At 41.5% G+C, this 13,487-nt stretch overlaps 1 protein-coding gene and 1 long non-coding RNA gene across 3 annotated transcripts in view; one reads left to right on the top strand and one right to left on the bottom strand.

Annotated features, from left to right (window-relative positions):
* Positions 1–13,487, top strand: part of LOC309335559 (myosin-1B) — an 89,367-nt gene that overhangs the window by 74,064 nt on the left and 1,816 nt on the right. The window contains exons 13-37 of the mRNA XM_081850647.1: positions 482–600; positions 690–839; positions 1,678–1,848; positions 2,577–2,880; positions 3,035–3,105; positions 3,421–3,508; positions 3,591–3,708; positions 4,276–4,399; positions 4,484–4,620; positions 5,565–5,820; positions 6,461–6,703; positions 6,807–6,983; positions 7,069–7,214; positions 7,316–7,406; positions 7,491–7,880; positions 8,599–8,725; positions 9,282–9,400; positions 9,971–10,167; positions 10,932–11,115; positions 11,204–11,369; positions 11,696–11,820; positions 12,078–12,386; positions 12,480–12,683; positions 13,093–13,218; positions 13,310–13,480. Of these exons, the coding sequence (XP_081706773.1) occupies positions 482–600; positions 690–839; positions 1,678–1,848; positions 2,577–2,880; positions 3,035–3,105; positions 3,421–3,508; positions 3,591–3,708; positions 4,276–4,399; positions 4,484–4,620; positions 5,565–5,820; positions 6,461–6,703; positions 6,807–6,983; positions 7,069–7,214; positions 7,316–7,406; positions 7,491–7,880; positions 8,599–8,725; positions 9,282–9,400; positions 9,971–10,167; positions 10,932–11,115; positions 11,204–11,369; positions 11,696–11,820; positions 12,078–12,386; positions 12,480–12,683; positions 13,093–13,218; positions 13,310–13,480 (4,313 nt within the window). The remainder of the gene's footprint in view (positions 1–481; positions 601–689; positions 840–1,677; positions 1,849–2,576; positions 2,881–3,034; positions 3,106–3,420; positions 3,509–3,590; positions 3,709–4,275; positions 4,400–4,483; positions 4,621–5,564; positions 5,821–6,460; positions 6,704–6,806; positions 6,984–7,068; positions 7,215–7,315; positions 7,407–7,490; positions 7,881–8,598; positions 8,726–9,281; positions 9,401–9,970; positions 10,168–10,931; positions 11,116–11,203; positions 11,370–11,695; positions 11,821–12,077; positions 12,387–12,479; positions 12,684–13,092; positions 13,219–13,309; positions 13,481–13,487) is intronic.
* The window catches only part of LOC309335720, a 164,164-nt gene that overhangs the window by 149,941 nt on the left and 736 nt on the right, over positions 1–13,487 (bottom strand). The window lies entirely within an intron of this gene.

Genomic DNA, 13,487 nt, shown 5'->3' with positions numbered 1-13,487 from the left:
CTTCCCTGAACACGGCTGCCTTCAGCTGTTTCCTAAAAGCCGTTTAATTCTTTATCTCCCAGACATTTAATGGGAGGGCTTTCCCCTTTCGCCACTGCCGAGAAGACCCTATGCCACCTTGCTCAAACCACCTTGCTCCAGAGAACAGCCTAACAGCCAAATTCTGTACCAGCTGAAGTTTCTAAACCATCTTCAAAGGCAGCTCTACATTAGTAGTTTCCATGTCATACACCAGGAAGTTAATTTGTGTTCAGAGAGGCAGACCTATTCTTGCTTCTAATCACTGAAAAATCAGTCACATCTTAAAAAAATTAGGGAAAGTATTTTACTACTCTGCTTCTTCTATTTGTATTCCTAGTAAGATCTGTAGTATTTCTAGCAGTATTTCTATACAAGCAGTGTTGTTTATTCATACATTCATCCAATGTAGAAAATATTATATATTGGGCTCATAAACCTTTCCTCTTATATCTGTGCTCAGTTGCTGACAAGGCTGCATACCTCATGAATCTCAATTCAGCAGATCTGCTGAAAGCTCTGTGCTACCCCCGAGTCAAAGTCGGCAATGAGTTTGTCACCAAAGGCCAAACAGTCCAGCAGGTAATGATCTGCAGTACAAAACTCATGGTGGATGGACTCCACTTTGTTGCTCCAATTATCTGCTGACTGTTGTCATTCTATTCTTATAGGTGTACAACAATGTTGGTGCTCTGGCTAAGGCTGTCTTTGAGAAGATGTTCTTGTGGATGGTCATTCGTATCAACCAGCAGCTGGATACCAAGCAGCCTAGGCAGCACTTCATAGGAGTGTTGGACATTGCTGGCTTTGAGATCTTTGATGTAAGGAAACAGGGCCTTGATGGAACAGTGTGAGAACAGAGATGTGGTGATTCTGATAGTCACAGTAAAACCTTTAAGCAATTAAAGAGTGTAGTTCAATAATGTTCTCAATGCAAAGGCAATGAAGGAGTGAAATTGTTTCCAAGCCGTTAACTGGAGAGGATGCCAGACACAGAAATATCTGGCAGTGATAAGGAATTGTAGATATGATTTGGTATGAAGAGCAGTGGCGTAGTGTGGGTTGTCAGCACCCGGGGCAAGGCAAGTAATTTGTGCCCCCTAACCCGATAAGGGCAGAGAGCTGCGAGTGCGAGTGCGCCCCCCGATGTTGCACCCGGTGCGGCCGGGCCCCCCCCCTGCACCCCCCATGCTATGCTACTGATGAAGAGCATGGTTCATAAATCCAAAGCATCTCTGGAGCGAGACAGAGTGTAAGCAATGTATCTGAAAGCACTGCAAGCAGTACGTTCAGTGAATATGCGTGAATTTGGGCTCAGGAAAGGAGAAAATAACGAGTAGACCTACAAGTATGTCCAAAGTTCGTTTTGGGGGCCAAAACCAGCCCGCCCGATCCCAATTTTACTTTGGGGTAAAATTGTAAAAAACAACTTTGGTCGGCCCTCACGCATGTTCACTTCATTATATCTGCCCCTCTTTGAAAAAAGTTTGGGCACCCTGTGATATGACTTTAAATTACTGTCAATAACTGTAAAAAAACCATTAATAATTGCAGAAACCTGAAGAGATGTAAGGTTTTTAATATTAACCATTAGAAAACTAGAATGAAGAATACTGTTAAACATGGTGGTCTCTTATATGATATATTTGCACTGTCTAGTTCAACAGCCTGGAGCAGCTCTGCATCAACTTCACCAATGAGAAACTGCAACAGTTTTTCAACCATCACATGTTTGTGCTGGAGCAAGAGGAGTACAAGAAAGAAGGAATCGATTGGGAGTTCATTGACTTTGGAATGGACCTGGCTGCCTGCATTGAACTCATTGAGAAGGTCTCTTAAAAATTACTTGTTTAGCACATGTGTAACTGCAAACAATCCCTGTTTTAGCAAGGTGCTTAAGTTCTGCCCGGACACTGAGGTCCAGCGCCAAGGGCCTTCTGGCGGTTCCCTCATTGCGAGAAGCAAAGCTACAGGGAACCAGGCAGAAGGCCTTCTCGGTAGTGGCGCCCGCCCTGTGGAACGCCCTCCCATCAGATGTCAAAGCGATAAATAACTACCTGACATTCAGAAGACACCTTAAGGCAGCCCTGTTCAGGGAAGTTTTTAATCTGTGTGATTTACTGTATTTTTGGTTTCTATGGAAGCCACCCAGAGTGGCTAGGGAAACCCAGCCAGATGGGCGGGGTACAAATAATAAATTATTATTATTATTATTATTATTATTATTATTATTATTATTATTATTATAAAAATGAATAGCTCCATAATAATAACAGAAATTGTGATGATGCTTTTGTCTAAATTTCATGCAGGACTATGCCATTTTACTAAACGTGCACTATGAATAGTTCACTTTTACTGTCAAATACTAATTACATTAGTTGGTTAGAGTGTGGCACTGATAACACCGGTGTTACAGGTTCAATCCCCATATGGGACAGCTGCATGTTCCTGCATTGCAGGGGGTTGGACTAGATGATCCTCAGGGTCCCTTCCAACTCTACAATTCTATTAATTTAATTTAGTAATTTTACTTTTACTCTCCTTGTTCCCTCCAGCCAATGGGCATTTTCTCCATCCTAGAAGAAGAGTGCATGTTCCCCAAGGCAACAGACACATCTTTCAAGAACAAGCTCTATGAACAGCATCTTGGCAAATGCAAGAACTTTGAAAAGCCCAAACCTGGCAAAGGGAAGGCTGAGGCTCACTTTGCCCTGGTCCATTATGCCGGCACTGTGGACTACAACATCAGTGGATGGCTGGACAAGAACAAGGACCCCCTGAATGAAAGTGTAATTCAGCTCTACCAGAAATCATCTATGAAGACACTGGCTTTGCTATTTGCTGACCGCCCTGCAGAAGGTAATTCCTGCTGCACTTTGCAATTGGCTCATGAACATAACCCATAATTAGCAACTTAAAGAGATGGTTGCTTTAAATTCTAGTGGTATATGTTTATGTAATTCATTGAAGGATTTTAATTTCATTCATGTATTTTATAATTTTTATGTTTTAGAGGGTGGCGGCGCCAAGAAAGGTGGCAAGAAGAAGGGTTCCTCTTTCCAGACTGTATCTGCTCTCTTTAGGGTAAGCACAACTTCTGTATGTGAAATGGGGAATAAACTTGCTTTAAATCAATGTCTTTTTCCTAGCTTATATTATGATTTGTCAAATCATAACAAAATCTGAGAGGGGAAAAACATAAACATAAATGAGATCAATATGTTCAAAATAGATTGTCTACAAAGAGTATATTTATATATCAAAATCTATTTATCTATAGTTATATCTTCAGCAGCTTCCAATGTCAAAGAGGTGGGCTGTGTCTCAGTTGAAAATTTGGCTTCTTCTTGTGTATTAAACATCAACATGCAGGTAAAACAAATATTTCTGACCTCATAGGAGAATTTAAACAAGCTGATGAGCAATTTGAAGAGTACCCACCCTCATTTTGTGCGCTGTCTCATCCCCAATGAAACTAAAACACCTGGTAAGACATTTTAGTAAACATTCTTCGAAAGAGAAGGAAATTTTACCCTGTAGTGTTAATCCATACTCTGATGTTCTCTAAGGTGCCATGGAGCATGAACTTGTATTGCATCAACTGAGATGTAATGGAGTGCTGGAAGGTATCAGAATTTGCAGAAAGGGATTCCCTAGCAGGATCATTTACGGTGATTTTAAACAGAGGTCTGTATATTCCATACTATTTTACTATTATGCTTCTCAGTTCTTTAAAAATATGTTTTCAATACAATGCAGTATAATCCAAAGCACTAAGAAATAAGTCCCACTAAAGTAAAAGTAAGCCTTCAGCTTTTGTACATGTTAAACTTTTAAGAATGCTGAAAATCAACTAAGAACTCACTGATGGATGATTAGTGTATGTTTATATTGAATGTGGTTGAGAGAACTGGGATAAAATAATAAAAAGGTATATCAGGGATAGGCTGTGTACTTCCTTAATAGCTGTGTACCTCTCTGTACAGCAATGGAACTTCTTATATTGCATCAGCTTGCAGCAGCATAATTAGATAAGCTGAAAGGCCACCTGCAGTAAGATCATGTTACTAAGAAACATCTTTTCAAATGTTCATCATGTTTAAGAAAGTTTCCCTAGACATAAGTTGTACTTCACAGCCAAATTCAGTTTTTAATCTCTTTCAGATATTATTCTGTAACAAAAACAATTGTGGAAGTTAGTGCCAGCTATCATAATACTTTGGCAAAATAAAAACTATAAGCTTTTCTCAACAGATACAGGATATTGAATGCAAGTGCCGTCCCAGAGGGACAGTTCATGGATAGCAAGAAAGCTTCTGAGAAGCTTCTCGGTTCTATCGATGTTGACCATACCCAATATAAATTTGGCCACACAAAGGTAAAATTACTTTTTATTACAAGACTGTAATATTTGAGTTTGTTGAGATAGTGATTAATACTTTGTAATATTTTCTTTTCCCAGGTGTTCTTCAAAGCTGGCCTTTTGGGTACTCTAGAGGAGATGAGAGATGATAAGTTGGCACAGCTGATTACACGCACCCAAGCTGTTTGCCGTGGTTACCTGATGAGAGTGGAGTTCAAGAAAATGATGGAAAGGAGGTAGAGTTTCATAGTCTGTAATAGGACTCATTGCATGCCCAGGAGGAGACTCCCTGGCCCCAAGAGACCACCAGAAGGAATAATAACTTGTGACAATGTGTTATGGAATAAAAATTGGCCACAACTTTATTAAACCTTTCAGATGTAGGAAGACATTGAGTTAGGCATTGGGCGTGTATCCCTCCCAGCCCCCAGCTGGAGCTCCTCAGGGTGAATGGGATATGAGAGCATGCACAGCAAGATGCTTGTGTATGCTCGCAGCCCACCCCATATCCCTGCAATGCAGGGGAGTTCACTGACAACCTTTCAGTGTATGGCCAATGACTCCCATATATAAACCCCTTTAAGAGGGGACCCTGGAATCGCTGCCACGGGGGAGGGGGGTTGAGTCACCACTTCACCCGCCACACCCCATTTAGAGAAGATAGACTAAAGGATTCCACCCAAGGCCTAAAACCGCCAAAGTTGTTACAAATTGCTATGGGGAAGGCAAAACCTGACAATGCAGGGAAATTCCTTCCCGGCTCTTCAACAGCAACCATCCAAAGACGTAGCAGCACACACAAAACATTGTCTAATGCTTTTTGCATGTTAACGAAAGGGAGGGTTGGGTGGGTGGGTGAAGCTCCAGAACCGCCTCCTATTTAAGCAACTGGCCCCACCTCCCTGTGGTGCTGATTGACTGAGGTTTGGCAGGAACCTCCAATGACTAGCACAGGGAGGCCAGCCCAAACAGCTGGTGGGTCCCACGTGACTGGGGTGCTGTGTGCGGCCCCGCAAAGGGCGCCCACAAAGGAAGATGTGAGCGCTCATTATCAAACTGGCAATGAGTCCAGTTTGATAATGAGTTCATCAACACATGCAGGTTTAATACAGATTAAACAAACTTGAAAACAAATTTTATTTTGGAATCATCCTTAAGGTTTAGTTTGCTTTCTTTACAGAGAGTCTATCTTCACTATTCAGTACAATGTCCGCTCATTCATGAATGTGAAGACTTGGGCTTGGATGAAGTTGTACTTCAAGATCAAACCTCTGCTGAAGAGTGCTGAGTCAGAGAAGGAGATGGCCAACATGAAGGAAGAGTTTGAGAAAACTAAAGAAGAGCTTGCCAAATCAGAGGCCAAACGGAAGGAGCTGGAAGAAAAAATGGTGTCTCTGATGCAAGAGAAGAATGACTTGCAGCTCCAAGTCCAATCTGTAAGCATCACTGGTAACATTAAATGTTTTTGTCCAAGTGACTCAATGCCTGACACATATAGATTGGATACAAGAATTCAAAAAGTGCCAAGAATTTTTGGAGCTAATAAAACATATTTAAAAAGATAATTATAGATATCAAGTATATAATAAAGTGCAGGAACAAGGAAAGATAGAAAGAGAAGAAGAAAAATCCTCAGTTCCACCTCTTCATTTTTATTCATTACTTTTATCCCACATTCCCTTCCTTTGCCTGATAACTCTTGCTTCCACACATGTCTCTGTCCACTTCCTCCTTCAACCCACTGCTTAGGTTTTCTCCTGCCTCCAACCCTTGCTCATGTCTCCACTAGCTGCCTTCTCTCTATCTTCCCTATGCTAAACTTCACTGTACACCTTATTACCTTCTTCCCTTGTTCAATGCACCCCTATTCTGGTCTGTTAGCAAAGGCCAAACTTCCCAAAGTCAGAAAACCCTCCCACCCACACAGTTGCATATCAACGTGCAGATTGTCACTGAATCCCTGGTAAAGGAATTTTATCAAACTTTTGCTTATGTGGTGTATGTCTCAACTAAAAATCTACTTCTTAACTCAACAAGACAAAAGAGATGCATTAAAAACATGTTTTCAACCTACAGGAATCTGATGGCTTGGCAGATGCTGAGGAGAGATGTGACCAGCTGATCAAAACCAAAATTCAGCTGGAAGCTAAAATTAAGGAGCTGACTGAACGGGCAGAGGATGAGGAGGAAATGAATGCTGAGCTGACAGCCAAAAAGAGGAAACTGGAAGATGAATGCTCAGAGCTGAAGAAAGACATTGATGATCTGGAGTTAACACTGGCCAAGGTGGAAAAGGAGAAGCATGCCACAGAAAACAAGGTAATGGTCACAATGTGCTCAGCTCTGCAACCAATAGTCAGAATGTTGTATTATCATTCCAGGTTGGAATGATATATTGAATTTGTTTGTTCATTTCTAAAAGGTGAAAAACCTCACTGAAGAGATGGCAGTCTTGGATGAGAACATTGCCAAACTGACCAAGGAAAAGAAAGCCCTCCAAGAGGCCCATCAACAGACCTTGGATGACCTGCAGGCAGAGGAGGACAAAGTCAATACTCTGACCAAAGCAAAGACCAAGCTGGAGCAGCAAGTGGACGATGTAAGCACCAACACATGCAGAAGAATAACTGTGGGGTGAAGGTAGCATTAGAGTGACAAAGTCTTTGTCCCCTCTTTGTCTTTAGCTTGAAGGGTCCCTGGAGCAAGAAAAGAAACTTCGCATGGACCTGGAAAGATCCAAGAGGAAGCTTGAAGGTGATCTGAAGCTGGCCCAGGAATCCACAATGGATTTGGAGAATGATAAGCAGCAGCTGGATGAAAAGCTTAAGAAGTAAGTATGGTTTACTGCCTAGAAGACCTTTTGGGAGCTCTTTATGGCACCCAGCCCTCTTAGAATTTGACTGAGAAAACCTTGTGTTTTGTTGTGAAAAGGAAAGACTTTGAAATCAGCCAGCTACAAAGCAAAATTGAAGATGAACAGGCCTTGGGCTCCCAGCTTCAGAAGAAGATAAAGGAGTTACAGGCAAGTCAAGCACATATTGACTCCATCATATGAAAATCAGTTCATCAGGGAAGACTCTGTTAATGGCTGCTTCTCTTTCTCCAGGCCCGTATTGAGGAACTGGAGGAGGAGATTGAAGCTGAGCGTGCATCTCGGGCCAAAGCAGAGAAGCAGCGGGCTGATCTCTCCAGAGAACTTGAAGAGATCAGTGAGCGTCTGGAGGAAGCTGGTGGGGCAACCGCAGCTCAGATTGAGATGAACAAGAAACGTGAGGCAGAATTCCAGAAAATGCGCAGGGACCTTGAAGAAGCCACTCTGCAACATGAAGCCACATCGGCTGCTCTCCGCAAGAAGCATGCAGACAGTGCAGCTGAACTTGGGGAACAAATTGATAACCTGCAACGTGTGAAACAGAAGCTGGAGAAGGAGAAGAGTGAGCTGAAGATGGAGATTGATGACCTTGCCAGTAATATGGAATCTGTCTCTAAATCTAAGGTATTGTACTTCAGTGCATTAGGGGAGGGATGCAAGAACTACTGCGTCATCTCATAAGCATTTGACACATGTTTTTCTAAGAGCTAAGCTGCCAGAACATCTCTAAACCTGACCTTAGGCTAAAGTTGAAGCAAAGTCAGATTATATAGCATAAGCAAATGAAGCAGTACTAAAAACATATTCTGGATGCCAACTATATATGAAAAATGGGCAATATTTTTAATGATTAGACTGTAAAAGGTCTGCTCCTAAGTGTACAATATTTAATTGCTGCTGGGTAGCCAATGTAATTGCTAGATGAATTAATTAGGTGTTTATATATTTTATCACCTCTAAAGAATATACAGGTAAACACATTCCTCCACTGTTTCATGAAATTATGTTGTGTGTGTTAATATATTGAAGACTTTGTGTTCAAAGATTGCCTACAAGAATCTGACTTGAGGAATGCAATCAAATTAATAGATTTCAGCACAATTATTGGATTTTAGCTCTTTGCAAAGTTTGTAATTTCCATATCAAATTGTGCCAAACTTCAGAATTTGGTTTAAATGTATGCTGTCATTTACTTAGGCTGCAATGAAACTTACATTTGCATAAATACAAATTTATAAATTATCTGTATTGTTTTCATAGTTTTACTTTCTTTTTAAAGAATGTTCTTACTAATATATCAGTTTGAAGACTATTTCAATGTTTTTCCAACTGCCCATTTCAGTCAGCTCTTGAGAAATTATCCCGCTCCTTGGAAGATCAGCTGAGTGAGGTTAAAGCAAAGGAGGAAGAGCACCAGCGCACAATTAATGACCTGACTGCTCAAAGAGCACGTCTGCAGACAGAAGCAGGTAAGGCACATGGCTGTTTAGAAATTACACACTGAAACACATTATACACACTGTGAAAGTTGTTTGTAAATTCTCGTAAGAAATGTAACTTGCAGCTGATTTTAACATCAAAGGATCACAACATTGAAAATGTGAAGAATAGCATTATTCAACACTAAATTACGTAATTAATGTATCAAGGCTGTGATTCCAAAGTCAGAGAGTGGCACGTGGTCTCTAAGCAAGTGTTCTCAGCCAAATGTACAGTCTCTTCTACAATCAGATCATTCCACTTTTTGTAAAGTTCTAAACTTTTCACTTCTACATCCGTGGTGCAAGCTCTCCTGATCCGAGTACTTGTGTATATCACAGCAGGAAGAAAAGTGAAAGTGTATGCTCTTCTCAATTAGTATTTGAGGAATGTGGGGTTTATGTGGCATTATGTATAACCTCAGACATGACTGTATAGCTAATTTTATTATTTTTAAACTCCCAGTTGTTCCATTTCTTCTTGAGTACAGTTTTTTCAGTCAACTTTATTCCAGTCCTATTAAATATTCTCTTTTGCTCTTCTCAGGTGAATTTGCTCGCCAAGTAGAAGAAAAAGATGCTTTGATTTCTCAACTTTCAAGAGGCAAGCAAGGTTTTACTCAACAGGTTGAAGAACTGAAGAGGCAACTTGAAGAAGAAACAAAGGTGGGCATTATGACTAGATCTAATAAATGGATTTTCAGTGCTGTATTGCAAATCCTGCATGCTGCTGTAAAGGGCTAAAGTGTTATGGAAATATCTTAGAAATTTTATTCTTTTTGTTTAAAAATTATACCGCCTTTTATCCTCCGCCTTTTATCCTTTGAGTTGCTCAAAGCAGTTTACAGTTCAAAAGCGACCATAAAAGCAACAATAATCCAACCATCAAAACACAAATTAACAAACTAAAAACAGCAACATTGTACAGACAAAACCATATGTAATGAACTGATATTTGAGCTGTACAGCAATGTCATGGAAATAAATCCCCCCCCAAAAATTACTTAGGCTAGGGATGGGGAATCTGTGTTCCTCCAGGTGTTGTTGGACTCCCATCATCCCTGACCATTGGTCATACTGGTTGAGGCGATGGGAGCTGGAAGTCCATGGGTTTTCCATCTCAGACTGCAGTCCTAAACATACTTGCTAGGCAGAAAGATCCACAGAACTCAGGAGACTTAACTTCACACAAAAAAATCTAGGCAAATCACTTAACAAATATTTTAATTTCTCCAGGCTAAGAATGCATTGGCCCATGCCTTGCAATCTGCTCGTCATGACTGTGACTTGCTCAGGGAACAATTTGAAGAGGAACAGGAAGCAAAGGCTGAGCTGCAACGTGCCATGTCCAAGGCAAACAGTGAGGTTGCCCAATGGAGAACCAAATACGAGACTGACGCAATCCAGCGCACTGAAGAACTAGAAGAGGCCAAGTATGTTGGGGAGATTGAAATAAAAAGTGTTATTCTGCTACAAAACGTTGCAATATTTTTGACTAGGAATTCAAAAATTGCAACTCTCCATTCTCGCTTGGAGTGGTTAAGAGACTGCTTGCTTGTCCACATGCACCCCAGGCTGCTCCTCTGCTGCTCTGGGCTGTTACAGCAGCCCTGTGGCCCATTCCCCAATAAGCCAGTGGCACTATTAGAAGTGTGAGCAAAGTGCCCAGAGTGAGTGGAGCACTCGAGGGGGGGGGGGGAGAGAGAGAGAGAGAGGGTGAGAGTTGCAGGAGGAAAGAAAAGGGAGGGAGGGGCACAAATGATGGTGGGGCGCACCGATACAGCTCCTTGCCATGGGTACAAGATCATCTGGGTATGCCTCTGTTCTCATTCAGGAAGTCGCTTTCCTGCCAGCCAATCAGTGAGGGTTTGGAGGCTTCTAGGCCACCAACATAGCACTCACTTCTTCACCAATCAGCCAGCCCATTTCATTACTACACAACACCCAGGTTTTCCCACTGATTCAGGGTTCTGTGGGTACTTAGCATTCAAAGTCCTCACTGGGCTGTTTTGGGGGTTCTCCCACAAGTTCTCAAAAATGTTTTTTATGCTTTTGGACACCTTGGGGTTCCCTCCTTCTGTCCCTCTATGATGTCTGTAACAGAAGTTATGCAATGCCCATGGTAGGATAATAGACCTTCCTGCTTACCCAAGCAGATTCATGCAATTTACTACTGACTTTTTTTATCTTCTTCAAGGAAAAAACTTGCCCAGCGCCTGCAGGATGCTGAAGAACATGTAGAAGCTGTGAATTCCAAATGTGCTTCCCTTGAGAAGACAAAGCAAAGGCTACAGAATGAAGTGGAGGACCTGATGATTGATGTGGAAAGGTCCAATGCAGCCTGTGCAGCTCTAGATAAGAAGCAGAAGAACTTTGATAAGGTATTTTTTGACTTTTTTTAATGAACATATTGCATGAAGTTCTCAGGTCTAATGAATTCATTGCTTATTTCTTGGTGGTGTTTTGCAGATTCTGGCAGACTGGAAACAGAAATTTGAAGAAGCCCAGTCTGAACTGGAAGCTTCCCAGAAGGAGTCTCGCTCTCTCAGCACAGAGCTCTTTAAGATGAAGAATGCTTATGAGGAATCTTTGGATCACTTGGAAACCTTGAAGCGCGAGAACAAGAATCTCCAACGTAAGTTAATAATTGTATATTCTAAGAAGCAGTTTTAGAATACTATAGGCACAAAACTGAGAAGCTATGTCTTACTTCCAAAGAACCAACTGAATCATATAACTTCAAACAAGCCTTCTCCCTAATTCCAGGACAGACCCATGTGTCCATAAGGTCATGCACTGTGTGTGCAGAACAACTAATCTATTCCACAAGGATGAGCTGAAATTAAAAAATAAAGCACTTTACCCCTCACCCCCATCCCACCCAAATGCTGTGTATCATCATCCATATTACAACAACTAAACTATTCATCTATTTCTCTTTACTTTGTGTAAAACCAATAGAGGAGATTTCTGATCTCACGGAACAGATCGCTGAGGGTGGAAAGGCTATCCATGAATTGGAGAAAGTGAAGAAGCAGATTGAGCAAGAGAAGTCTGAACTGCAGGCTTCTCTAGAGGAAGCTGAGGTACACACACACATATATATATCATTCTTCTTAGAGAAAACAGGATAAAAGTTTCTTGTTCTATGATATAAAACACTTAAAGATTACTAACAGTGTTAACAGAATCGTGATGGACACTTCTGTTTTGCTGTTGACTGGAGGAAAGAATGCACAAAATATTTCCTTTTAAAGATGATGTCTAATGCATTTTAATAAAATGGAGAGGGGGCACTTATTTTAGTCTATTATTAATAGCTAATATAAATGGCTTTCTTAAGGCCTCACTGGAACATGAAGAAGGCAAAATCCTCCGCATCCAACTTGAGCTCAATCAGGTGAAGGCTGATATTGACAGGAGAATTGCAGAGAAAGATGAAGAAATTGATCAGCTGAAGAGGAATCATCTGAGAGTAGTAGAATCCATGCAGAGCACACTAGATGCTGAAGTCAGGAGCCGGAATGATGCCCTGAGAGTAAAGAAGAAGATGGAGGGAGATCTGAATGAAATGGAAATCCAGCTGAGCCATGCCAACCGCCAAGCTGCTGAGGCATTAAAGAACCTCAGGAACACACAAGGGCAGCTTAAGGTATCTAGAGTACAATGCCACACAGTTGAAAGTGAAATCCTGGACTTGCCATGTTATTAAGGACTTTGTGTCTCATAATAATTTGTTTGATAGGATACACAACTGCACTTGGATGATGCTGTTCGGAGCCAGGATGATCTGAAGGAGCAAGTGGCCATGGTTGAGCGCAGAGCTAACCTTATGCAGGCTGAGATTGAGGAGCTCCGTGCAGCTCTGGAACAGACAGAGAGGGGCAGGAAAGTGGCTGAACAGGAGCTTCTGGATGCCAGTGAGCGTGTGCAACTTCTTCACACACAGGTGAGCTTCTAATATGTAATGTGCCCCACCTCTCATTAACCAGTAGAGAAGAGCAGGCTGTTTATCTTGGGGAATGTTCTCTTCCATCCTCTTCCACCTTTAGCCATGTTACTTGAAGGAAACAAAGCTATGCCTAAATAATCTTTGCTTGCTCTTATACAAAACATCTGTGGACATGATTATTTAGCTTATTTCTCTATTATTTGACTCAATGGTATGCATACAATGATATTTCCATCTCATTTGAAACTCTGGGGATTTAGGAATAAGAAATCCCAGGCAACTATTTGAGGCAGAGCTTCATTGAGTTCATTTCTAAGTAGATGTCATTGTTTCCTGCCTTTTAAAAATTCTGTCTTAGCTGTTTTAAGGCAATTTTTCAAATACTGTATGTTTTCCCCCCAAACAGAATACCAGCTTGATCAACACCAAGAAGAAGCTGGAAACAGACATTGCACAAATCCAAGGTGAAGTGGAAGAGACTATTCAGGAAGCCCGCAATGCAGAAGACAAGGCCAAGAAGGCCATCACTGATGTGAGTTGCAGGGAGTTTCCTTTTGAGATCTGAACCTGTATACATTTAGTATGGCTGATTTCTTGAACTGGTTTGGTAACTTTATTAATAGGCAGCAATGATGGCTGAGGAACTCAAGAAGGAACAAGACACCAGTGCCCATCTGGAGAGGATGAAGAAGAACTTGGAGCAGACCGTAAAGGACCTGCAACACCGTCTTGATGAGGCAGAACAGCTGGCAATGAAGGGTGGCAAGAAGCAGCTCCAGAAACTGGAGCACAGAGTGCGTA

The sequence above is a fragment of the Podarcis erhardii genome (assembly GCF_964252035.2).
Source record: "Podarcis erhardii genome assembly, chromosome: 2".
Lineage (NCBI taxonomy): Eukaryota > Metazoa > Chordata > Lepidosauria > Squamata > Lacertidae > Podarcis > Podarcis erhardii.
The sequence above is the reverse complement of the archived record's forward strand: the minus strand, read 5'-3'. Positions and strand labels throughout refer to the sequence as shown.